General features: G+C 39.4%; 1 protein-coding gene across 12 annotated transcripts in view; it reads right to left on the bottom strand.

Annotated features, from left to right (window-relative positions):
• Positions 1-6,558: 6,558 nt before the first annotated feature.
• PHACTR2 (phosphatase and actin regulator 2) overlaps positions 6,559-26,643 on the bottom strand; it is a 295,091-nt gene continuing 275,006 nt past the window's right edge. For 9 of the 12 annotated variants that reach the window (XM_005552008.5, XM_005552013.5, XM_015448732.4 and 6 more), the window contains 2 exons: positions 23,752-23,828; positions 6,559-6,982 (listed from right to left, as the gene is read on the bottom strand). In XM_005552008.5, coding sequence (XP_005552065.3) covers positions 6,967-6,982; positions 23,752-23,828 — 93 coding nt within the window. In that variant the 3' untranslated portion in view covers positions 6,559-6,966. Of the gene's footprint in view, positions 6,983-23,747; positions 23,829-26,643 lie in introns of those variants that run through there. The other 3 variants (XM_005552009.4, XM_005552014.4, XM_045390359.2) reach the window with 1 other exon arrangement.

Genomic DNA, 26,643 nt, shown 5'->3' with positions numbered 1-26,643 from the left:
TACATAGTCTTTCTTTCAGGTTACAATAGTGGAATACAAGTACTTATGTGTGTATACTTGTAGATATTTATACCCACATACTATAATACAGTACAGATAAGAACAACAACAAAAGAGAAACTGTCATGTTAATCAGTGTACAGTTCCAGTTATTTACACTCACAGATATTACACCTGTGTAATACGTAGAACTAGATCACTCACTGGAAATCAGAAAGCATTCAGTCAGTCTGATAATGATCACAGTTTACCATTGTTATCATTTTAACTGAAGTGTGAAATAACAAAAGAATGCAGATAGTCCATTATTTAAAAATCACTGTTACACAGAAACAAGAAAGAAAGAAAGAAAGAAAGAAAGAAAGAGAAAGAAAGAAAGAAAGAAAGAAAGAAAGAAACTCGTTTGAATTTTTAGTAGGTATTAAATCTGGTGAAATTGGTGTAAATGTTTTGAACACACTGGCATATTTCTAAGCCACAGAAGAAATGTTTAAAAAACAAGAAAAAGAAATATCAGTCCCTATATTTTAAGGGATGAAAGTGGTTTGACCCTTGAATCATTCTGATTCTTTCTGAAGGCGAGTTAGCACTGCAGTGGCAGCTTCTGGTTGTGGAGGCTCTCTAAACAATGTAATGACATAGTCAAACTATAACAAAAGTAACCAGTAAGGGAAAAGCCCCCCTCTCACGAGTTGGCAAGTGGCACAAATATTATTGGCATTTTCATATACCATAAAATTGACCTGAGGGTAGAGTGGCATTCTGCCTTATTTGCTCCTTTCAATTTATTCTTAAAAAAAAAAATACTGCTATTTAAAAAGATAAGAATTCTTAAGCACCATCTAAAAGCTTACAATATAACCACCTTTATTGACTCTGCGTTACCTGGCCTCAAAAAAAATTTAGAAATTTTAATGTTTTAAAAAATTATAGTGGCTAAGTGAATTCCATTTTGCTAGCCACAATTCATCCGAATAACATATTTACCATTCAGTTTTGGTGATACAAAGCGACAAAGAGAGTATGTTTCTGTATTGTTAGTACAGTTTAATAATGTTTCACCTAAGTAAAACTCATCTTGTTTTGTGTGTGACCATCACTGAAGTATGAACAACAGGCATGCAATCCACAGTTAATCCACATTTTCATCATAATGCAGCATTCACAAATCTTATTAGAAAAGTTGAACCGCATGACTACATTTATACCGGGGGAATTCAAGCATTGGCGTGTGAATTAAATGCTTTGTTAATGGGATAAACAGGCGATTCATTTGGAACTTATGGGATGCAGCATAACCAGGTGAAATCTAATGGTAACTCATTTCCAAAGACCACCAGGTTTGTTCAAGTGCACTGTTAGTCTGTGTTTGTGTTTAACCCATGCAACAATCCTCATGACAGTAACAAGGATTATGACCAAAAATGTGGTTCTAAAGAAAAGTTGTAAGGCAAAAAAAAAAAAAAAAAAAGCCTTCTTCATGTATGATCTCTCCTTTAAGTATATATAGGGACTAGGCCAAGTCCCCATGCCCACTGAATGGCCGAGGCTGCCCAGTAACCTCCTCCCTGAAGAACTGGCAAATTAAAGCTGCACTGAGACAAAGGCTTGAAAAATGAAGGGAGAAAAACCATTCAGGGCCCAAAGAAATGCAAGGCAGCAGAGACAATGTTTGGGGATAGGCACTTTTTCTCTATGTGTCCTCAAATTGCAGTAGACAGTGGCATTCAGGGGAGGTGATACCAACCTCCCAGAGAGGGTATTTGAACCTGGGGGAAGGCTTTTTATTCTTGGTGTTTACAGTGACTGAGAATGCTACTGACATTTAGTCAGCAGGGGCCTAGGATATTAAACATCTGGCAATGCATGGGATGATTCTGTACAACAAAGACCTGCCCAGCTCCAAATGCCAAGAGCACCCCCACTGAGAAACATGGACCAACAGTGCTTTGCTCATATGTGCAGCTGTGCTAGCAATGCGACAAGCTAAATGACATTTTTTGTGTGTGTGCAGTAAATCCTAGCATGGCTAAAAAATGACTCATCCTTATATGGTTGGCTTTAGGTGGGAATAGCTGCCACAGGATCCTCCACTTTTTTGCCAGAAATTTCACAACATATACAATAGGATTTTTAAATTTGGGATGACACCGTCTTCAAAAAAGCATTGGTGGGTAAGGTTCCAGCTGCCTTCTAGAAATGCTAATGATGCTTTGCATTTCCATACATAGCTTAAGCTTAACGATTACGAAAAGGAAATTGGAAGTGAAAATGGGAATTATCTGAGAGTACTCTATCTCTCTCCCTACCACCTCTTGGTTGCTGCCTGCCTTTACAGTAGAGCCCAATGCTGCTTCTCTGAAACCTGGGTTTAAACTAACTGGGGATGTGCTTTCTCTAGAAAGATGTTCCTATTAATTTGGTGATTACTCTGTCATTGCTTTTCCCTCAAGGACATATTTTATTTTATTTTATCCATTATTATTATTATTATTAATTATTATTATTATTATTATTTTGAGAAGCAGTCTTGCTCTGTCGCAAAGGCTGGAGTGGAGAGGCACGATCTTGGCTCACTGCAACCTCCGCCTCCTGGGTTTAAGCAATTCCCCTACCTCAGCCTCCCGAGTAGCTGGGACTACAGGCACAAGCCACCATGCCTGGATACTTTTTTTTTTTTTTTTTTTAAGTATTTTTAGTAGAGACGCGGTTTCACCATGTTGGTCAGGCTGGTCTTGAACTCCTGACCTCAAGTGATCCACCGGCCTTGGCCTCCCAAAGTGCTGGGATTACAGGTGTGAGCCACCACGCCTGGCCAATATAGGACATATTTTAGTTGTGTAAGTTCATTCTGCTTTGTCCAGTAAAGCAATGTAATCTATCCTGCCAGTAAGTAGAAACTATCTACTCAGTAGTGAAAGATCTAGCCATTTCAAGAGGCCAACGGACAATTCTGTAAATAAATTGCATCTAAGTAGTTCCTTACTACTCACAACATACTCTAATGGTGTGAAGAAATTAATTCTTATCCCAAAGAATATACTTTTCCTAGTAATGATAGGCTTCATATAATTGGAATTTAAGAATGCTTTAACAGTTCTACCATACTCAGGGGTAAATGACATAAATTCATATATATTGTACTAATTTAATTCTAAACCACCTACTCTGAGGAAGATTTCTTGCTCCGTTTGAAATTTGCAGCAAGGGGCACTTAAAAATAATAACAGACTGAAGAAATTTTTGAGCAGGAAAGGAAGGAAGTTTTCATTACTAAGTGTGGACATACTACTCTGTGGTAGACAAGACTATCCTTTTCCATTGTGAATACAGTATGATTTTTCAGAGTTGTATCTGCCTGGTTCTATGAAGTATAAATAAAATGCCTGTTAGGTGTTAATGTGGCACATACCAGCACATGCAGTGTTAATGCAATCTTTTCCTCTTTTAAGTGTAAGTTACTAAATATATAATATGCATATATATTTAATTTTTTTTAATGCCAATGCAGCCCTGAATTAATTGCAGGCTGTAAAACTGGACCTTTTTTGACTCAGGTTTTAAGGACTCATCTCTTATTTTCAGTATTTGGCGATTTTTGAAGGGTGTATTCAATTCCTTTATTTCCTTAAATATATTTTCCCTTCAATATCAGAACTTCCTACTAACAGAATATATTTACTAACATTAGAGAAAGATAAAGGACTACTCTTATTATGCTACTAAACAATATGAAGATGAAACCAGAAAGTCAGTTTTTCTGGGTAAAGCAGAGAGACAGATGTGTGTGCTTTTTCCTCCATGTAAAATAGCTGTTCAGATGCCAAAATGGTTCTCTATTACAGATTTCAGTTAAGTAATTTAAGGAATTATAGCTAACACGTAAAAGTGTGAGACGCTTCACATACACAGGAAATTATCAGGCAAGCTGCCTTGAATGAATGCTGACTACCAGAGAACTATTTTGTCAGACCGATTGGTAATGACCATGAAGATGCCGATCAAGCCTGCTGAGCATCTTCTTAATACCTTAATATTAATGTTTTGTTCTTCATTTAAAAAAAAACTAAATTGGTCACTTTGGTTTTTACATCTGTCTAGTTCTTTCCGGACTGGGATCTTCCTGGAGATGGGTTTGTTTTCTTCCTTAATCATATCTTGGGAACTCAGGAAAACCCACTTACTTCCTCAATGTCAGCCTAATGTCAAACTTTAAATAGCCAAAAACCTGGAATTGTGTTACAACAAAAGAAATCCAATTCACACACACTTTTATTTTTCCTATACGGCATATGCTTACTGGTTGGATTGCTGAAACACTGGTGGTGGGCAGAGGTGCCTATGCATGGAGGGTGGGCCAGACCTCTAGATCCCTTTAGGGCCCCCAGGACTTCTGGCTGGGCGGCCAGTGGGGATATGGCTCGTCTCTGCTCTACTAAAATAGAACCATATTCCGCAAAATACAACTTAGCTTATAATCCTTTAATTCTTTCCACAGCTTTTTACTCAAGTCGTCATTCTAATAAAATAATTGCTGATTCCAATTTCCTAAATAGTAGACTAGCAGTGGCTAATTTTTTTTTTTAACTTTTAAACTTTTATCTAAGTTAAAAAAATTTTTCTAAATGTATCGATTAGTATAAAGAAAAAGTATGAGTAGTTAATAAATCTGACCTATTATACAAAAAAAAAACAATTTTGAAATACCAGATTTTCATTTTTTGTACTGAGTGTATCTCATTGTAGGCAATAAAAAATTGCGTCATAGGCATCAAAAGTGGGAAGAAATTGTTCCTTTTATCAACCAAATAAAAACTTTCAATAACATGTACTTTGAGTGATAAGATGGTGATGTCTTATATTTACCATTATAGAGAGGTCTTGTGGTTAGAAATGTAAAGTGTTTAAAGATGATTAAGCATAGACAATTAAAAGAAACATTATATCTCTTGGTATTTTTCCCAAGACACTAAAATAATAAAATAAAAATATAATTAAGGAAAAGCATGACTCTGGGAAAAAAAAATCACAAGTTAATTTTTATGGCTGGATTGAAACACTATAAAACAGACAAAACCTCAGTCAGAGACAGATACTTGGGCACACAGAAAAATTTTTTCAAAGCAAAAAATTTGTCTTATCCTATTAGTGAAATGACAACAGACTCTATGTGTATTTTGTTAATGCACAGAGCCTAACAAGAGGTGCAGTAATGCTGGTTACTTTTCCTAGTGCTAATACAGTCCTGGCTTTTAATAATAGGCCAACTGGCATTATCATTTTTTATTTTTAAATAAAATGATCCGATTTCAAGTGGTTCTTCAAAATACCAATGAATGGCAGGATCTACATTTATTCACCAGGTTAAATGCTTAAACTTTTGGGTTGAAATAGAAAATTACAGTCCTGAACCAGAAACATCTCAGAAAATTGTAGTCCAAACTCTGAGAATAAAATAAACTCTATTTGGGTCTTGTTTTGTTATTCATTTCATGTGTTTTTAATTAAAGGGGCACAAAACAATCGTGAAGAACAATTAAATGCAAGGTGGTATTTACATATGGTTATATGTATTCGGGAGCAGAAGTCATACTGTGCCTGTGACTCCATGGAAAATAGGAACACAACAATAGAGCGTTTCTTAATGTAAACAATACAGACTGTAGGCTCATAGGGAAAGCTTCCACTACTTTAATCTCACTGATTCTTTTGCATTGACAGTAAATACTGTATTGTATTTATGGATGCAATCTGCAGATTCTTAAAATACAAGATGAGGATTTCCTCACACACAACGTAGTGGAAACTTTCCATGTTCTGTTAAGCCTTTGGGTTTTTTTTTTTGATCTGTGTTCTTTTTTTTTTTTTTCTTTTTTTTTTAATAGCAGCAATCCAACTTTTAAAAAATGCAGCACTAAAAAATAACTAGTCCTTATTCCCATGCAGGACTAACTGCAGGCAGCACATTTGTATCTTGCTTAAATTTTAACTTTGGAGTCAAGTTTTTATAACAGGTGTCATGATTGTCAATACTGTCTTCTTTAGGTGAAGTATGGTTGCTTTGACTTTGGATCTAATCAAGATAGGGAAAGATCAAAAGATTTATTTCTGAAGCTTGCTACAGTTCTCTAGGGTCACATTACATCTGACTTTATTCTCAGTCCTCTTTTCCTGTGAAGGCTGGTACACTAGGAAAGGAATATTTAAAAATGTCAAGTGTGTATAGCTAATGCTACTTAAAAGCATGCAACAAAATTTGGGTAAGCATGCTTGTTAAAAGTCAGTAGAAGCTCTCGCATTTAAGAAAAAGATGCATGAAAACATTCAGACTTATTTCTGGCAACTGGATTCACTGGCACAACATAAAATTGTGGTACTACACTGTACCAACATAATGGTGAAACAAGAATATTCTCAGATCAAGTCTTTGAGGAATCCATATCGGGAGGTTAGATTCCTAAATCCCTTACTAAGTTCTCAGCTACCCAATAACTACTTCAAAAATACATTTATGATTCAGTTTTCTCTTTTCTTCATTAACATAATGAAATATTTCTCTTTCTTTCTGATTTTCAACTCTCACCCCTTTTCAGTGCCCAGCAATTTTATCTATATTTTTCTTTCACCCGCATCATAAAATTTGGCTTTCTGGTAACAGGGAGCCAGCGATTGTCATCTGCTCATCTTCTTTGATTAAAGCTTCTGATGAAGAATATCCATGGTGTCTCTTACCATCGCTGTGCATTCTGGGCAGCAAGAGTCACTGCATCCTTCCCTTTGCTTGTTGGAGCCATCTGGACCGCACAGGTGAGGAGCACTTCCCAACCAAGCTGAGTCACACACTTCCTTCACCACAAGTTAAACGGAAACACACACATTCAAATCCCAGTGCAATATCAGGTTTTCAGGAAGCAGGGCTTCCCCCAAAGATGATCAGTCTCTGTTTCCAAACAGTCTCGCACTTCGTTATGGACGATGAAACCTGGAGTAAGAAACAGAAACTATGAGTCTGTGGCCTAGAAGCACATTCTGCATGCAGTGAGCTGAGGAAGGCGTGGCCGTGTTTACAATGAAAAGCTACCCTAGATATCCCCCAACTGAATTACTGTTTATAGATTGCTGTCGTAAAAAAATACTGTTATAAATATTATCGAGGAAAGCAGAGACAACCCTTATATAAAAGATGCTGGTTATAGTATTCAGGTTCCACAGCAACTAAGACAGAAAACATCACTATTCTTGAGTGTCACACTCTAACTTTTATCAAGCAGAGGGAGATGTTTCACAAAGGGATTTCGGTACACCTGGTTTGTATTATAAAAGCAGAACAACAAATAGGCACTTTTTCATTAGTTTCAGCCTCTCATCATCTCCTGCTGACAACTCCAAATTTATTTTCTACACTTGAATTTCTGAAAGCCCACAGGACGCTTCCCCCAGATGTTCCACAGGTACATACTAAGCATGTCCACAACACTACAAAGCTTTCCTTGTTAACCTGCCTTTGCACTTTGTCTTATTTAATATTCTACCTTTAAAAATATTTTTTGTCTAGAAACCTCAGATTAGCAATTCATTTCTCTCCCTCATCCAGCATTTCCTATTAGTCACCAAGTCCTGCCTCAACTGCCTGTCTTGGAATCATTAAAGTGTCATCTTTTGCTGGCACTACTTTCATGGTATGCTTGTTAGCCAGCCAGCTGGCTTCCTTTCCCTCCTTGTGAGTTCCTAAACATTCCTCGCATTTTTGTAGCCCGGTACTTTTGAACATGCTGTTCACTAATACTGCAATTCCTTCCCTTCATTTCCTATCTATATTTTCATTTTCAAGATCAAGGTCAAAAGTTATCTTCTCCATAAAGCCTTAAGTGATCAAGCTCTCCAGCCTACTTCTGCAATTCCACGTTTATGCAACTCTGCGTAGCATTTCACCCTGTCTTCTATAATCGAATGCTCATCTGCTCTGGTCAGCCAGTCTCCTAACTGACTTCCCTGTCCCAGACTCTCTCCATCAGATCTATGCTTCTCACTGTTACTAGCACTATCCTTAAAAATACTGGTCCCATCATTCCAGTTCTTGGGGTTTTAAAAATCTTTTTTTATTTTTAATTAGAGATGGGGGTCTCACTATGTTACCTAGGCTGGTCTTGAACTCCTGGTCTCAAGTGATTTGCCCACCTTTGCATTCCAAAGTGCTGTGATTACAGGTATGAGCCACTGTGCCCAGCCCCGTTCTTTCTCAAAAGGATGTATTGTTCCCCATTCCCTACAAAATAAAATTTAAGCTGGGCATGGTGGCATACACCTGTGATCCCACCTGCTTGGGAGGCTGAGTTGGGAGGATAGCCTTGAGTCCAGGAGTTCAAGACAAGCCTGGGCATGTAGCAAGACCCTATCCCTTAAAAAATTAAAATAAGAAAACCAACAAAAGAAAATTTAAATTTCCTGGAGAAAGTGGCCCAACTCATGGTTGTAGCTATATCTCTATCACTGCTTCCAAATATTCTCCATTCCAATCATTTGCCCCAAAAAGGCTTTTGCGCTAATGCTCTTTCCTCTACCTTTTTTTTGCGGGGTGGTTGGGGGAGCCCTGGGGTGGGAACAGGGTTCCACTCCTGTTGCCCAGGCTGGAGTACAGTGGTGCGATCTCAGCTCACTGCAGCTTCAACCTCCTAGGCTCAGGTGATTCTCCCCCCTCAGCCTCGAAGTAGCTGAAACTATAGGCATGCACCACCATGCCCAGCTAATATTTGTATTTTTAGTAGAAATGGGGTTTTGCTATGTTGCCCAGGCTGGTCTTGAACTCCTGCACTCAAGCAATCTGTCCTCGTCCTCCCAGAGTACTGGGATTACAGGTTTGAGCCACCACACCTGGCCTACTCTTTCTTCTACCTTTATCTCTCCTCCCATCTGTGCTTTATGCAATCTCACTCTGTGAGTTCTCCAATTCCCTTTTCTCCACTGCTCAGGGAAGCACTAATCACTCTCTTTCCTGTGTTCCCATAACCTTTGGCTTATGCCAGTTATTGCTCACATTATATATACATTATATAATCTTTGGATACATGTGCCTTTGCTATCGGATCATGAGAAGCTTATCCATTTTTACGTACTCATTGAATACAAACTCTGGCACATGGTAGTACTTAATAAATGTTGCTGTGTTGAATACAAGCATTACAAAATGAAAAACTAAAAAATCAGAGCAGGTGAAATGAGATGGGCCGTGAATTGTTAACTGAGGAGCTGCTAGTTGGACACAAGGGACTTATATTACTTCTGTGTGTTTGACTTTCCAAAAGTCAAAAGAAAAATAAGATACAGCAAGCTTTACAAAACTAGTAGACAATTTATGACTAAAGCAGGAATGTGTCCACTTTGAGTTCAGTTCTTAATCTATCCCTGACCATAACCTTGGGCAGATGTGAGGACTGCCATGCCTGCATTTGATACACAGAGGCAACATCACTCTTTCAGCCACTCTTTCGAGGGCCAGGTCAAGGGCCCTGTTGCCTCGTGTAGGCTCAGGACACTGTTCCCTGCATCCCAGCCATTTTGGCTCTAGCCTTGGCTCAAAGGGCCCCAGATACAGCTCAGGCTTCTGCTTCAGAGGGTGCAAGCTGAAAGCCTCGACAGCTTCCACATGATGTTAAGCCTGCAGATGCACAGAATGCAAAAGTGATGGAAGCTTCGGAGACTTCACCTAGATTTCAGGGGATACATGGAAAAGCCTGGGTGTCCAGGCAGAAGCCTGCTGCAAGGGCATAGCCCCCACAGAGAACCTCTACTAGGGCAGTGTGGAAGGGAAATGAGGGGTTGGGGATTCCACACAGGGTCTCCTCTGGGGCACTGCCTAGTGGAACTGTGAGAAGGAAGCCACTGTCCTCCAGACCCCAGAATGGTAGATCCACTGGCGGCTTGCATCATGTGCCTGGAAAGGCCACAGACATTCAACGCCAGCCTGTGAGAGCAGCCTGGGGGCTGCACTTTGCAAATCCACAGGGGTAAAGATGCCCACTTACACTAGAGTGCCCGGGACATGGGACATGCAGTCAGAGGCGATTATTTTGGAGCTTTATGATTTAATGACTGCCCTCCTGGGTTTTGAACTTGCATGGGGCCTGTAGCCACTTTCTTTCGGCTGATTTCTCCCTTTGGGAATGGGAATGTTTACCCAATGTAGATCCCCACTGTATCTTGGAAATAACTAACTTGCTTGTTATTTTACAGATCATAGCTGGAAAGGATTTGCCTTTTTTCAGATGAGATTTTGAACTTTTGAGTTAATGCTGAAATGAATTAAGACTTTGGGGGACTGTTGGGAAGGCATTTGGAAATGTGAGAAGGACATGAGATTTGGGAGGGGCCAGGGGCAGAATGATATAGTTTGGATATTTGTCCCTGCCAAATCTCATGTTGGAATATAATCCCCAATGCTGGAGGTGGGGCTGGGAGGTGTTTGGGTCATGGGGGTGGATCCCTATGGCTTGGTACTGTCTTTGTGATGGTGAGTGACTTCTCACGAGGTCTGGTTTAAAAGTGTGGGGCATTCCTCCTCCACTCTTGCTCCCATTCTTGCCATGCGATGTGCCTGCTCCCCCTTTGCTTTCTGCCATGATTGGAGACTTCCTGAGGCCTCCCCAGGGGCAGATGCTGCCATGCTTCCTGTACAGCCTGCAGAACTGTGAGCCAATTAAACCTGTTTTCTTATAAATTACTCAGACTCAGGTATTTCTTTGTAGCAGTCAAGAATGGCCTAATACAGTCTGTGAGGGTGTTTTCAGAGACTGGCTCGTGAGTCTGAGTGGACTAGGTAGGGAAGATCTTCCCTCAGCATTGGCGGCCACAGCCAATCTGACAGAGAGCCAGAGAGGACAAAAACAGAGAAAAGGAGACTATGTCAATCCATCTGCTGGAGCTGGGATACACACTCTTCCTCTCTTGTCCTTGAACAACAACTCCAGGATCCCCACCCTTTGTACTTCAGAACTCACACCAGTACTCCCCACTGCCTCGAGCTCTCAGGCCTCTGGCCTTGGACTGAGCCAGGCTACCAGCATCCCAAGGTCTCCAGGTTGTCAACAACCTGTTGTGGGACTTCTCAGTGTCCATTATCATGTGAACCAATTGCACTAATAAATCCCCTTTCATACATCTATATACATCTATCTTATTGGTTTTGTTTCTCTGGAGAACCCGGACAGATTCAGACCCCTTTCTTGGCCATCAGATCTATACCCACCCCTGTCCTATTACCTTTTCTTCAAAGTCCTTAGCACTATCTGAAATGCTCATGTGTATTTATTATTGACTTGGTAATAGTTTGCCTCTCTACTAGAACATAACCACCTGAGGGCCTTATGAGACAGGTCCTAAACTCTCAGGGTCCAGAACGCAATCTGGCTCACTAGGGATGTGCTCAGTAACTATCTGTTGAATGCGTAAGTCACTGAACACATATATACAGGGGCATCTAGGAAGTTATTTGTTAGCTCTATAAATAACTCTATGTAACTGAGGAGTCCAATCAGAAGCCCCTAAACTTAATTACAAGTAAATATATACTAATATACAATAACCCACCTGATAAGACAATTCCAAAATGCTTTCTAGGAAGAGTCAACCAAAACTTGAAGCAAAATAAGGAAGATCTATAAAATACTTCAAAGAGTAACTGAAAACCTCTTAAATCAAATATTTTATATACAATGTGAAAGGCAAACTGATGTGGTTTGGCTGTGTTCCCACCCAAACCTCATCTTGAATTGTAATCTCATAATCTTCACATGTTGTGGGAGGGACCTGGTGGGAGGTAATTGAATCAGGCGTGGTTTCCCCCATGCTGTTCTCGTGACGGTGAGTTCTCACGAGACCCGATGGGGCTTCTCCCTGCACTTGGCACTCATTCTCTCTCCTGTTGCCCTGTGAAGAGGTGCCTTCTGCCATGATTGCAAGTTTCCTGAGGCCTCCCCAGCCACATGGAACTGTGAGTCAATTAAATGTCTTTCCTTTATAAATTACCCAGTCTCAGGTATGTCCTTATAGCAGCGTGAGAATGGACTAATATACAGATAATAATAACAATCCTAATACAATATATACCAGAGCTTATAAGTCCAAGTGCTATGCATGTATTTCCTCATTTAATCCCGAAAACAATCCTATGAGCAAAGTGTTCCTATATCATCTTTGTATAGTTGTGGAAACCAAGGCACAGGGATGCTACCTCATTTGCCCAAGGCAGAGAGAGAGAGCTGGTAAGTGGAAGTGCTATGCTCCAGACTCTGTCTTCCTAACCTACATTTCAGTATGAGATCAAAATATGTCCTCATCTGTACTTCCATTCGAAGGGGTGATTTTCTGGTGTTCTCTGGGTAGCATGGAAGAGAAAAGGTGATCATTTGAATTTCTACCTCTATCCATTTTAATCAAATTTTATTTAAAATTTTTTATTATTTTATTATTTTTAATTGACATACAATAATTGTTCATATTTATGGGGTAGAGAGTGATATTTTGTTGGCATAAAAAGTGTAATGATCAAACTAGCAAATCAATCATCCTACACATTTATCATTTCTTTGTGTCAGGAACATTCAAAATTCTCTCTTTTTGAATATACATATGCTTTGTGAACATATGCAATAAATTATTAACTATAGTCCCCCTACAGTGCTATGGAACACTAGAACCTATTTCACCCATCTAGCTGTATCTGTTAACCAATTGCACCCTATCTCCTTTCCCTCACCCTGTTTATCCTCTAATAACCACTCGTCTACTCTCTACTTCAATGAGATCAACTTTTTAGCTTCTACATGTAAGTGAGAACATGTGGTGTTTATCTTTCTGTGCCTGCCTCATTTTACATAACATAACATCCTCCAGGCTCATCCATGCTGGTGTAATGACAAAATTTCATTCTTTCTTGTGGCTGAGTAGTATTCCGTTGTGTATATATACCACAATTTCATTATCCATTCACGTTTTGATCAGTTTTGACCAGAGAAAAATCCTGTTCCACCTTCTCAGGTCACACTTTGATTGTTACAGTCTATTCTCAAACTTTTCACAATGACTCGAAGAGCCCATCCAGTGATATCCCAAACTAGCAGCAGTATCTCCCTCTGAGCAGGGCACGCCAGCATTGTCCACACTCCAGAAAGGCAGCAGGAACCAGGGAGCCCTGACAACACATGCATTGTCCCTCCAGGACCCTCCACCATGAGCTACCAAAGCTCTATCTTTCTTAGGTTCAGCTTTTCTAAAACTTAGTTAAAAACTCATCTAACTTAGCAATTATTTAGCTCTTGCCAAATCTGCTGGGCTTTGCGTACCAAACATTCCACAGTGTCCTAATCTTCAGATGTTCATCTAATCTTGAATTCAAGGGGCAAGGACAAGGAAACCTGATGTTTTCTCTCCCCATTAGTAATGTCTGCGGGATGAAGAAGGTAAATGAAATTTTGGGGTTGGATAACAAAGGGAGTAGTCAATGGGCCAGGAGAGATAATCTTCTTTTTTGGGAGGTTGGGGGGACACCGTCTCACTCTCACACAGGATGGAGTGCAGTGGCATGATCTCGGCTCACTGCAATCCCCGCCTCCTGGATTCAAGTGATCCTCCTGCCTCAGTCTCCCAAGTAGCTGGGATTACAGACATCCGCCACCACGCACGGCTAATTTTTGTATTTTTTGTAGAGACAGCGTTGTGCCATGTTGGCCAGGCTGGTCTTGAACTCCTGGCCTCAAGTGATCCTCCCGCCTTGGCCTCCCAAAGTGCTGGGATTACAGCATGAGCCACCGCACCCCGCCAGAAGAGATAATCTTTGAAAGTCCAGTATTATCCTGGAAAGTATTCTGCATTTAATTTTCAAAAATGACTGAGGAGAGTGTAAGATTTTTTTTTCCCTGCACACACCATTTGCCCATGGATCCCAGGACACAGTGATTTCCACAGTCTGGATTGTATTGGAAGGCCACAGGCCACCAACACAGCTTCAAGGGCTGACTAGGAAAAGAAGGTGACCAATTAATACCATGCATGCAATAATGTGCTGACAAAGCCAGAGGTCACAACTATGACCCCTCTTTAGATAGACTGCCCAGATTTGGTAAAAAGTAACAACCAGAAGGAAAAAAAAAGCCATATATTTTCCTGCTCTATCCAATCTGAAAATGACACTTATATCCTGTTTAAATTAGACACCTTATCTTCAAATTCAGTTCTAAAACGCTGTGGTTAGAGGTACTGAAATTGCAAAATACTCTTCAGTTTGTTATTTCTCAGTAATTTGCATTCATTTTAAAGTAGGAGAAATTCAGCTTTACCTCTTGAGAAGTTTGTCTATGTGACAGCATGACAGTTTTGGCTTTAGGCTTCAAGTTGGTGGAGCAATACATAGATTTACTGTGCCCTAAGGATACTGAAGCTTTCTGTCCACCCTCTTTTTGGAACTTTCCTGAGACTCCAATCTAAAGTCATACATATTTTCTTCTTTCTTTTAAAACTGCAATACATTTTTTTTTTCTCATTTTCATACTGCTGAGAGGGAGGGAATGGGGGAAAAGCTATTTTTAAGTTATGGAATTCAGATAATGATTTCGATAAAGGTGGTTCTTTTGTAATTTAATTTTAAAAAATTATTCATCTTCCTACAAATTCTTTATTTTTTATTTTTTTGAGACAGAGTCTTGCTCTTTTGCCTAGGCTGGCATGCATTGGTGCAATCTTGGTTCACTGCAGCCTCTGCCTCCCGGGTTCAAGTGATTCTCCTGCTTCAGTCTCCAGAGTAGCTGGGATTACAGGCATACACCACCATGCCCGGCTAATTTTTTTAGTATTTTTAGTAGAGACAGGGTTCACCATGTTGGCCAGGCTGGTCTTGAACCCCTGACCTCAGGTGATCCACCTACCTCCGCCTCCCAAAGTGCTGAGATTACAGGCATAAGCCACTGTGCCCAGCCCTTCCTGTAAATGTATTGACATAACATAAAATGTATAATTACTCACAAAGGTAAAATATTACTTTCCTGTACTTCCCTACTTGATAGATATAAAACTCCTAAATAATTCATTCCCCTTTTCTTTAAAAGAGTTTCATTGTCATGCCACATATGCTTATTATTTTAAAATTTTCTTTCTTTATTTTTTTATTTTTTTTTATTTTTTATTTTTTATTTTTTTTGAAACGGAGTCTCGCTGTGTCGCCCAGGCTGGAGTGCAGTGGCCGGATCTCAGCTCACTGCAAGCTCTGCCTCCCGGGTTTTTTTTACGCCATTCTCCTGCCTCAGCCTCCCGAGTAGCCGGGACTACAGGCGCCCGCCACCTCGCCCGGCTAGTTTTTTGTATTTTTTAGTAGAGACGGGGTTTCACCGTGTTAGCCAGGATGGTCTCGAACTCCTGACCTCATGATCCGCCCGTCTCGGCCTCCCAAAGTGCTGGGATTACAGGCTTGAGCCACCGCGCCCGGCCTCTTTCTTTATTTTTTTAAAGAGACAGGGTCTGGCTTTGTCATCCGGCTGGAGTGCAGTGGCCAGATCATAGCTCACTGCTGCCTGGAACTCTGGGGCTCAGGGGATCCTCCCATACATACACTTATGTTAAACAAAGGAAGAGGCTCTCTTAAATCACAGCTCCTTGTTCTACCTGAGAGGCTACATTACACACTGGCTGGGCTCTTATCATTCCCGATACTGAGCCTTGCTTTCAACTCTGGTAGTAGTAAAGCAGCATTTTAAAACCCTTTTAATTTCTGTCCAGGTAGCAAGTAAATGGAGTATCCATGAAAGGGAGTGCCACTACAAAAGCAGCCTTTCCATTCCTCGGTGGAGGACCCCTTATTAATTTTTACTGCAGTTTCATGTATAGTCCCTGTGATGTCATATTTTGATAAGCATACCTAGAAGCTGAAAGGGTGGTTTACTTTAACTGTAAATCCACATAGGATAGTAATACCTCAAGAAAGTATAGAATGAGATCATTGCTTTAAAAAATACGTATATGGGCTGGGTGCAGTGGCTCACGCCTGTAATCCCAGCACTTTGAGAGGCCGAGGCAGGTAGATCACAAGGTCAGGAGATTGAGACCATCCTGGCTAATACGGTGAAACCCCATCTCTACTAAAAATACAAAAAATTAGCCGGGCGTGGTGGTGGGCACCTGTAGTCCCAGCTACTTGTGAGGCTGAGGCAAGAGAATGGCATGAACCTGGGAGGCAGAGCTTGCAATGAGCCAAGATAGTGTCACTGCGCTTCAGCCTGGGCGACAGAGCGAGACTCCGTCTCAAAAAAAAAAAAAAAAAAAATGTGTATGTGTATGTGTCCATACATAGATAGAGTTGACCCTTGAATAACATGGATTTGAACTGCATGAGTCCACTTATACATGGATATTCTTCCACCTCTGCTACCCCTGAAACAACAAGACCAACCCCCTCCTTCTCCTCAGCCTATTCAACATGAAGACGATAAGGACGAAGACCTTTATGATGATACAATTCCACTTAATCAATAGTAATGTTGTCTCTTCCTTATGATTTATTATTATTATTTTTATTTTTTGAGACAGATTCTCACTCTGTCACCCAGGTGATCTCAGCTCACTTCAACCTCCACCTTCCAGGTTCAAGCAATTCTCATGCCTCAGGCTCCCAAGTAGCTGGGATTACAGATGTGTACCACCACACCCAGCTAATTTTTGTATTTTTAGTAGAGACAGGGATTCGCCATGTTGGCCAAGCTGGTCTCGAACTCCTGACCTCATGTGATCCCCTGGCCATGGCCTCCCAAAGTACTGGGATTACAGGTGTGAGCCACTGTGCCTGGCCTCCTCAGATTTTTAAAGTAACATTTTCTTTCCTGTAGCCTACTTTACTGTAAGAACATAGTACATAACACATGTAACATACAAAATATGTGTTGGTTGACTATGTTATCAGTAAGGATTCCAGTCACCAGTAGGTTTTAGTAGTTAAGTTTTGGGAGAGTCAAAAGTTATATGTGGATTTTTGACTGTGAGCGGGGATCAGAGCCCCTAACACCCACATTGTTCAAGGGTCACTGTATGTTAATATCTCAGTCTCAACATAAGAAAACTTCTCAACATTAAGAAACCTCTCAACATGAAGAAAAACTTCTTACCATTAAGACAATTTGAAAAGTAGAGAAAAGAAAAAGAGATTACTATAACCCCACTCTGTAATGAAACACTAAGAATTTTTGAAGTTATTTCCTAATCTTTATTTCCAGACATCTGAATTTTAAATAAAATATACTGCTGCTACAGTTAGTCAATATCCTGACTTTCCCATTTGACATTATGCCAATGATCTCTTGAAGCTCATTTTAACTCTAAGAGCCTCAATTCAATGATTCTATGAGTCTTCAGTAAGACTCCATAATACAAGAAGTAAATAATTTACAAGCTGATACAAACATGAAACTACTTTGTATACTCCAAAAATGTCATCATTTACAAAATGAGAAGTTTATTTTCAAAAAGTAATATTCTCTCTTGATAACAAATCTGATACATGTTAACACTTTCTCTATTGGGAAAACAGAGACTATCCAGAGGAAAATTAAAATTACTCAAAATCTTACCGCTCAACTATAACTACTTTACAATTCAGAACTTAAGTAAAATTTCACCTTTCATGTAATTTGTCTTTAGAATTCAGAGAGTTATTTTATATTGTGGAAATTCCATTTACTATGGAAAAGGAAGTGGCTTTTGTTTGCCATGTTGGTCTCCTTAGAGAACGCAATGATCCTATCTAATTATCTATCACCCTCAAATGGACTTTTGGGTTGTGAACAGTGGGCTGAGTGGGCATTGCTGAGGGGTAGAAAATGCAGAATGTGGCCAGACAAGCAGCAAGGTCTAAGCAACTGAGGTTAGGGCTTGGTACCTATTGGGCCACAGGGCGATTTCTTCTGGGGACCATTTGTCCCCACCCTTGTTGTACAGCCCTAGAATCCATCCCAATTCCAGGGCACCACCTGGAAAATACTGGTAGAAACTGGGAGAATTAGATGACAGTTCTTCATCACTAAAAACCAAACATGTCATGGAATGTATTCCATGGTGGAAGTATCAGAGGTACCTCCTCAGTGCACAAGACGTGGAAGTGTCACAATTAATGTTAGTGCCAACACATTAATCAAGAAAAGCCACCATGATGGAATCCTCATTTACAGAAACAAGGACTTAGAGAATGGATCCTTTATTTTTTCTTTTAAATGTTTGTTTTTGACCAGGTAATAACATTCATAATGTTTCAAAAATTCAAAACGTTCAAAAGGGTGAGTCGTGAGAAGTCTCCCTCCCATGCCTGCCCTTGGCCACCAGTTTGTGTCTCTCTCCGGAGATACAGAAATAAAAGAAGCCATATACAGAAGTGGGTCCTTCCATTGTACACCAGTACATCACTGTGTCAGAAATGGCCTCTAGATAAAGAGGTGCCCGAGAAGAGGAGTCAGCCCATTTATTAACCAACCCAAATCTGCAAGGAGTTCACAGATTGAGGTTTTGAAGGGAAGCCTTACTTGGTATAAGAAGACACTGTCTCATGCTAATAAGAGGAAAGGAGAGCTACTGTGTATCTAGGGCATTTAAAGGGCAAGGTAATGATTCATTTGGTGTTTATTTTCCCCAAGAGAGGCTGGTGCTGAGTACCACCATCTTTTTTATGAGCAATTTGCTAAATGTAAAACTGGATTGTGTTTTTGTATTATTTTTATTAGAAAGAGTAGTGATTACCAGAACTTCTTCCTCTTAAAAGAATTACTGAAAACAGCTTGAAAATCATAAGCATTATTTTTATGTATTGGAGCCAAAATATATCTCTTCTGGAATATATCTCTAATGATCTCATAAGTTAATGGAAAAATAGCAGTAACATTTGCTTTACTGCCAAGGTTTAAGAATTCTTAAGCAAGGCGTATTCATTTTAGTGATAGGAAAATTTAATTTTTTCTTGTCTGGAAAGGTATTAAAGAGTGTTAATCAATTTATGTTTTGGAGAACTTTTAAAGTTTGCCCTTGATATCAGTTGTTACTTGCCCCAAAAGCTTATATATTTGCATCTGTTTATGTTTACATAAGCAATGAAGATATCAATAGACTTTTATGAAATACAAGAAGCATATACTAAATTTCTCAAGATGAGTAAATAAAAAAAAATAGCCAATACAATTTTGAGGGTGAAAAAAATGCCCCATCAAAAATAAAAGTATATTACAAATCTGTCCTAATTAAGCAGTAGGATATAGACAGGGATAGATAAACAGCTCATTAGAACATAATAAGCAATCCAGAAATTGACTGATGTGTATATTAAAAGAGAATTTCTCATCCACAGGGAAATAAGTGGCAGTGAGAGAATCAACTACTGATTTAGAAAGAAGTAAAGTTAGTTTACTTTTCTGAATCATACACACAAAAAAATGAACCCCTCCAAAGCATATATAACAGGTAAAAATAACAGTTTTATACTCTTGGCCTCCTCCGTCCATAAGACACAAAACAATGAAGTAAAACATAACAATACAGACAGATTTGAATATACAAAAATTTAAACAAAATACCATTAAAAAGTTTAAAAGTTAATAACAAATTGGAGAAAAATATTGCAACATATGCAATAAAGGGCTGATATCCATGATATCTAAGGAGATGCTACTAGTCCATATAAAAGACAAATAACTACCCAAAAAATTGATCCCATAATTTTTTTTTTTTTTTTTTTTTGAGACAGGGTCTCACTTTGTCACCCAGGCTGGAGTGCAGTGGTGTAGCCATGCCTCACTGCAGCCTCAATTTGCTGGGCTCAGGTGATTCTCTCACCTCAGCCACCCAAGTAGCTGAGACTACATGCAAGCACTGCCATGCTCAGCTAATTTTAAAAATTTTTTCTAGAGATGGGGTCTCACTATGTTGATCAGGCTGGTAGAGAACTCCTGGGTTAAAGCAATCCTCCTGCCTCAGCTGGTCAGAAGTTTTGGATAGTCAAGTCAAATAATAAAAAATAAGTGATCAATAAAGATATGTTAAGATGCCCAATCTAATAGAAATCAATGGAATGCGGTATTATTGTTCATCCTTTTAGAATATAAACCTCTCAACCACATCCCTCTCCTCCCAAATGCTGATGAGGGTGAGTCAGTAGACTAGGCATGCTCTTAAACTGTAGATCTGTAAACTAAGTGCTCTTTTTGGAGGATAGTGGAATAGTTTATTCCAAAATGCAAAATGTGTATGCCTAGAAACCTAGCAAATCCACTTATGGGACTAACACAGAAATACTGGCATGTGTGCACAAAGATATATGCCTAAAGAAAGTCAAGGCAACATTGTTTTAATAATGAAAAATTGAAAACTCCATAAACATTCATCAATAGTGTAATTGTTCAATAACTTTTTGGCATATTACCTATGAAATGTCAGTCATTCAAATGAAATATATATATATACACACACACACATATATATGTATACACACACACACATATATATACACACACACAGATATATATATATATATATGTATGTGTGTGTGTATATATATATATATTTTTTTTTTTTTTGAGACAGGATCTCTCTCTGTTGCCCAGGCTGGAGTGCAGGAGTGCAGTGGTATGATCTGGGCTCACTGCAACCTCTGCCTCCTGGGCTCAAGGGATCCTCCTACCTCAGCTTCCCAAGTAGCTGGGATTACAGGTGTGAGCCACTACACTCAGCTAATTTTTGCATTTTTAGTAAAGACAGTGTTTGCTATGTTGTCCAGGCTGGTCTCAAACTCCTGAGCTCAAATGATCTGCCCACCTCGGCCTCCCCAAGTGCTAGGATTACAGGCCTGAGCCACTGCATCTAGCTCAATGAGATATATATTATTATAGAAAAGATTTCTTAGATGCTGTGTTTATGTGTGAGAGAGGGTGCATATAAATGCATACATGTACGTACACATATTATATATATATATACACACACGTTTATAAATGCATGGAAAAACATCTAAAAGGATCTACATCAAGCTTTTACTAGTAGATACCTGTGAGAATAGAAATGAGGTTGGGAAAGGAGTGAAGGGTTTTCATTTATACTTAATAGAATTTTGTATTGCTTGAATGCTTAATTAGAATATATTATTTTTGTACATACAAATACAAATATAAAAAGAGGCCAGGTGCAGTGGCTCATGCCTGTAATCACAACACTTTGGGAGACTGAGGTGGGAGGATCGCTTGAGCTCAGGAGTTCAAGACCACCCTGGGCAACATAGCAAGACCTCATCTCTACCAAAAAAAAAAAAATACCCCCACTAAAACAAAATGACCCTTACTTCTCCCTGTACCCCAATTTTATTGTACTTCTTCATATAGAGTACAACAGAATAGAAAGAACCTCTTTTAGTATACATATTTATTTTTCATAAAATGAGAACTTCCATAAAAATGTACTTTTACAATTCAATTCTTTTTGACTGTAATTTATTCTTTATATCATGCTATCAAATGAAGATAAGGCTATCAGATACTCCAACTTCTAGGAAAACTACACAGAAGCAAAACTATCCCGAATGATAATGTGTGGGTTGAGTGCAGACCCTGCAGCTCAGGGGTCAGGACTCAACTGCACCAAGCACTCCATCTTCCCAGTTGCCTGGAGGCCCCAGTCAGCATGAGGTCACCCCAAATATTGAGCCACTTTTCAATAATCAACTTTACTTCAGAAGAGCAGCTACAGGTGTCACATTTTAGCATACATTTTTCCCTACCTCAGAAGTGGAAGGGAGAAAAGAGGGGGAAAAAAAGTCTGGCTTCATAGGGACACGTTGTTGGTCTCAGAGTACATTATGATAGAATAAAGCCCTCAAATAGATAAAAATCCATTCAGGATGTTGGAATACTCTACATGTATATACAAACAAATGACATAGGAGGACATAAACAAATAAAGAAGTACATTCAGCTCTTGGTGTCTGCAGGGGATTCATTCCAAGACCCCTTCAGATATGAAAATCGATGAATTCCTCAAGTCCCTGATATAAAATGGTGTAGAATTTACATACAACCTACACCAATCCTTTTATATACTTTAAATCATCTTTAGATTACTTATACTACCTAATATAATGTAAGTGCTATATAAATAGCTATTATACAGTATCATTTTATGATCTGTGTTATTTTTATTGTTGCGGTGTTATTTTGTATTTGTTTTAAAAAATATTTTGGGCTGGGTGTGGTGGCTCATGCCTGTAATCCCAGCATTTTGGGAGACTGAGGCGGGCAGATCACTTGAGGTTAGGAGTTTGAGACCAGCTGGACCAACATGGTGAAACCCTGTCTCTGTTATTAATACAAAAATTAGCCAGGTATGGTGGCACATGCCTGTAATCCCAGCTACTTGGGAAGCTGAGGCAGGAGAATCGCTTGAACCCGGGAGGTGGATGTTGCAGTAAGCTGAGATTGTGCCTCCAGCCTGGGTGACAGAGCGAGACTCTGTCTAAAAAAAAAAAAAAAAAAAAAAAAAAAAAAAAAAAAATTTGGACTGTGGTCAGTTGATTCTGCAGATGGGGAACCCATAGATATGGAAGGCTGACTGTAACCCTGAAAGAAAGGGGAGTTGCCCTGGCACACAAGACAGTAACATAGGAAGAAAAGCTGTGGAGTAAGTCTACAATAACAAACCTCACTGCTCCCCCATCAATTTCAGGGAAGTTTGCTGTTAAAGTTGGAGGTTATACAGCAGCTTCCTTTATATTGTGACATGCTCCCAGTACACAGTGCCATCATAACCAGGACTGCAGGAACAGTGGCACCGGGATGTATGGCTGTAGCTTAGGGGATCAATATTTGTTTTCCACAAAGACCTATCATGATCTTTTTCATGTCATTGGTCATCTATCCTGGTATTTTTTATTGATTTGATTTTTAAAGATTTGATTTGCTTGCAAATTTTTAGAAACACCTGTTATACAAAGCAAAGTACATTCATCCTTAAGACAGAAATAAACAGAACACCTGTGAAGTGAGGGGGTCAGACTATATGGTCACTCAGGTCCTTTCTGGGTTTGGTAACCTGTGAAGGAAACCGAAGGGGACTAGCGGAAAAATGGTAAGACGATAGCAATACCCTATGGCACCAATAAAATCAGGATTCCCATTCTAAAGTTGTATCTTCTGAAAAGTCAGCTTCAATCCTATGCTATGTCTATTGTGAAACCAAAGTGTTATATATGTGCCCACACTGACTCTCGCCAGCATCTATTCTGGGCATACAACTTCAACTAAGTCTGTTCAAGAGCAGAATAAATGATGTCTTCAGGCCCAGAAAAAAACGAAGAAAGGAACCAAAATGTAGCCCTATGGAATGATTCAGACTTCCTTGAAAGAAAAGATTTAATTTTAGAAATTCTTATTCAGCATGATTAGTTTTAGTGTTCTTGAAGGAGATAGCTGAGTTTATTATGAAATTCTAGAAATTTACAGTCTTATCTAGTAATACCTTTAAAACTGTCACACAGATTGTTAGGTTCTTAAAAGGAAGCAAGGATGAATGTGAGAGAAGCGGAAATGTTCATAAGATGGTTTTAAGCTAAACTGTTTAAAAACATTTTTTAATTGTGATAAAATATACCTATCATAAAATTTACCATTGTAGGCAATTTCTTTTTTTTAACCAACTTAAGATGGGATCACATCTTAAGCATTCTCAATTTCTAAACTGCATTTTGTCACCTACCTTGTAAACTGTCGACTCTCTTCATGAACTTCCATTTCTGTGCTTTTAAATTCATTTAGTTCTTTCCTTATTGCTGCCTAAACAGGAAAAAAAAAAAAAACAAAACAACAGATAAACAGAATTGTTATTTAGGTCATATATTACCTCCATATATACAGCATCAATGAAGCAGACCTTTTTGTTTTTTTTTTTTTTTAGGAGATAGGCTCTCGCTCTGTCACCCAAGCTGGAGTGGAGTAGTGAGATCATGGCTCATTGCAGCCTCAAACTCCTGGGCCTCAGTGATCCTCCCACCTCAGCATTCCGAGTAGCTGGGATTACAGGTGTGTGCCACCATGTTCAGCTAATTTAAAAATTTTTTTTTGTAGAGATGGAGTCTCAAGATATTGCCCAGGCTGATCCTGAACTTCTAGGCTCAAGTGATCCTCTTGCCTCAGTTTCTCAAAGCGCTGAGATTACTGGTATGAGCCACCATACCCAGCTTAGACATTCTTTTAAGGTGTAATAAATGTAATGTAGTACTATAGCCAAAGTAAAACCATGATAGACTTCCTTCAAGTGCCCTTGGCAAGGGGGAGTGGGAGTGGGCCTTTGCTAAACTCGTCCTTTGAGTCTGGTCTATGAATCACACGGAACATCCCCCGCCTACGATGACCACAAGGAAAGTGCAGGTCATGACATTTTCTGAGAAGCAATACCATTTTCCTATGGAAAGTTCTGCACTGAATATTGCCCACAACATGGCTTTGACTAGCTGCCAGAGAGCTACTGAGAAGGCAGTCGCTTATATGTTCTTTAATATTGAAAGTTTATAGAAATAGAACTTATAATTTCAGCATAGTCCTTAAAGCTACCCAAAGAAAATATCAAATAGAATGCATTGCTATTTAAAGAACACATAATCCCTGTCACGTAATTTTTGGTATTTGAGGGGATGCTTACGCCATTCAGACTGAAATGTTAACATTAGTTATCTGTTAACAAATAGTGGCAGGATTACAGATGGTTTGTGGTTTCAAATTTTTGCTTATTTTCATTTCCTAACTTTTCTACAAAGAATGTTTTACTCATGTTTTTCAAAAGGTGCTAATAAAAACACCCCTGTAACCTCTAGGCAAAATGGACTCTTCAGCCAAAACAAAGAATGATAAGTCACAGGGAGCGACTTCACTGGGAGATAAAAAGTCTTCTTTGTGGTTGGAAAATAATAAATTTTAGAAAAGGGAACAGACAGAAGAAAGCCCTGAGGCCTCTCTCTGGCTCTTTCTCAGAACTAACCATCATTCTGCAATACACAAGCTTTTCCCTCAACACTCCTTTCAATGCCATATTTAAGTCCGTGTCACAGATTGCCTCTTCTCCCCAAATAAATTCCTCAGCCCCTGTAATTTGTATGGGGAACCTGTGACTAGGAACTATGACAATAATGCTTGCTATTGACTTTTGGAAATGAAGAAGCAAGCAGAGAAATATGTGTGAGCCTGAGTCCTCTGTGACACAGCTGTCCAGTTTGTCCCCGATCAACAGTGAGGACGCTTTTGCTTACTGCAAAAACTGATGCGTAGAACCAGAAGGAGAAAGAGTGAGGATGCTCTATACCACTCACCAATTAACATCTATCAAACATTCTTCCTTGAAAGGTTTTTTTGTTTTGTTTTGTTTTTGTTTTTTTTTTTTGAGTTGGAGTTTCACTCTTGTCGCCCAGGCTGGAGTGCAGTGGCGTGATCTTGGCTCACTGCAACCTCCGCTTCCCGGGTTCAAGTGATTCTCCTGCCTCAGCCTCCCAAGCAGCTAGGATTACATGCATGCGCCACCATACCCAGCTAATTTTTGTATTTTTAGTAGAGACGGGGTTTCACCATGTTGGGCAGGCTGGTCTCAAACTCCTGACCTTGGATCCACCCACCTCGGCCCTCCAAAGTGCTGGAATTACAGGCGTGAGCCACCGCGCCCAGCCGAAAGGAGGTATTTTAATTTGAATAGTGCCAGAGAATCCTGTCTTGATGTTCATTTCAAATGTCTTCTCCAAATGTAAGGTTTCAGCAGAGGAAGTGAAAAGCGGTACACTTGGAGTTAGAAGACAGGTATTCTAGTCTTGGATATGCCCTCATTAGCAGTGTGACCCTTAGTGAGTCACTTCACTCCAAACCTCAGTTTTCTTATCTGGAAAACCAGGAGGAAATTCTTCACAAAATCATGAGCATTAATCAAGAGCATATTTGAAAGTTCTTTGTACACTGTAGAGTCAATAAAATGTCATTATTATGAGCCTCTTGAAAAACAAATTATTCTAGTTTGTGATTGGGATTAACAATTCTTTCATTTTTATTTATGAAGAGTCTACTGGAATGAAACAAGATAATGCCACCAAAGTTGACTTAACCATGAATAAGATGAAGTCCTTATTTGCAGTAGTAGGTTGGCTGCCGCTGATCTAGTATGGCAAAAATCAATGAAAGCATTCTGTGAGAATCAACTGAGATATGGAATTTACAAAACATTATTATTGTAAATTGTGTGCTATACATCCGTCATATTAACAAAATTTATAATTCACTGGTGACCATATACATACGCATAAAGAGAGACAGTTTACTATTTACAGGCACATCCTACATGCCTATTTGCAATGTGACTTTGCAATTTCCCTATCAAGAGGTGAAGTCTATCTCTCCAGCCTCGACACTGGGTGAATCCTGTAACCGCTTTCAACAAATGCACACAGTAGAGGTGATACGTGCCAGTCTGATGAAGCCCAACTGGCCTGGCACCTTTTGCTTCTTGCTACTTGAAAGTTAGCTGTCATGTAAAAAAAAAGTGACTACTCTCAGAAAACCATGCTGTGAGAAACCCAAGATACAGGAAAAGGCCCTGGAGGATAAGATGCTGGGT

Source organism: Macaca fascicularis, chromosome 4 (genome assembly GCF_037993035.2).
Source record: "Macaca fascicularis isolate 582-1 chromosome 4, T2T-MFA8v1.1".
NCBI lineage: Eukaryota > Metazoa > Chordata > Mammalia > Primates > Cercopithecidae > Macaca > Macaca fascicularis.
This window is presented reverse-complemented; position numbering and strand designations above follow the sequence as displayed.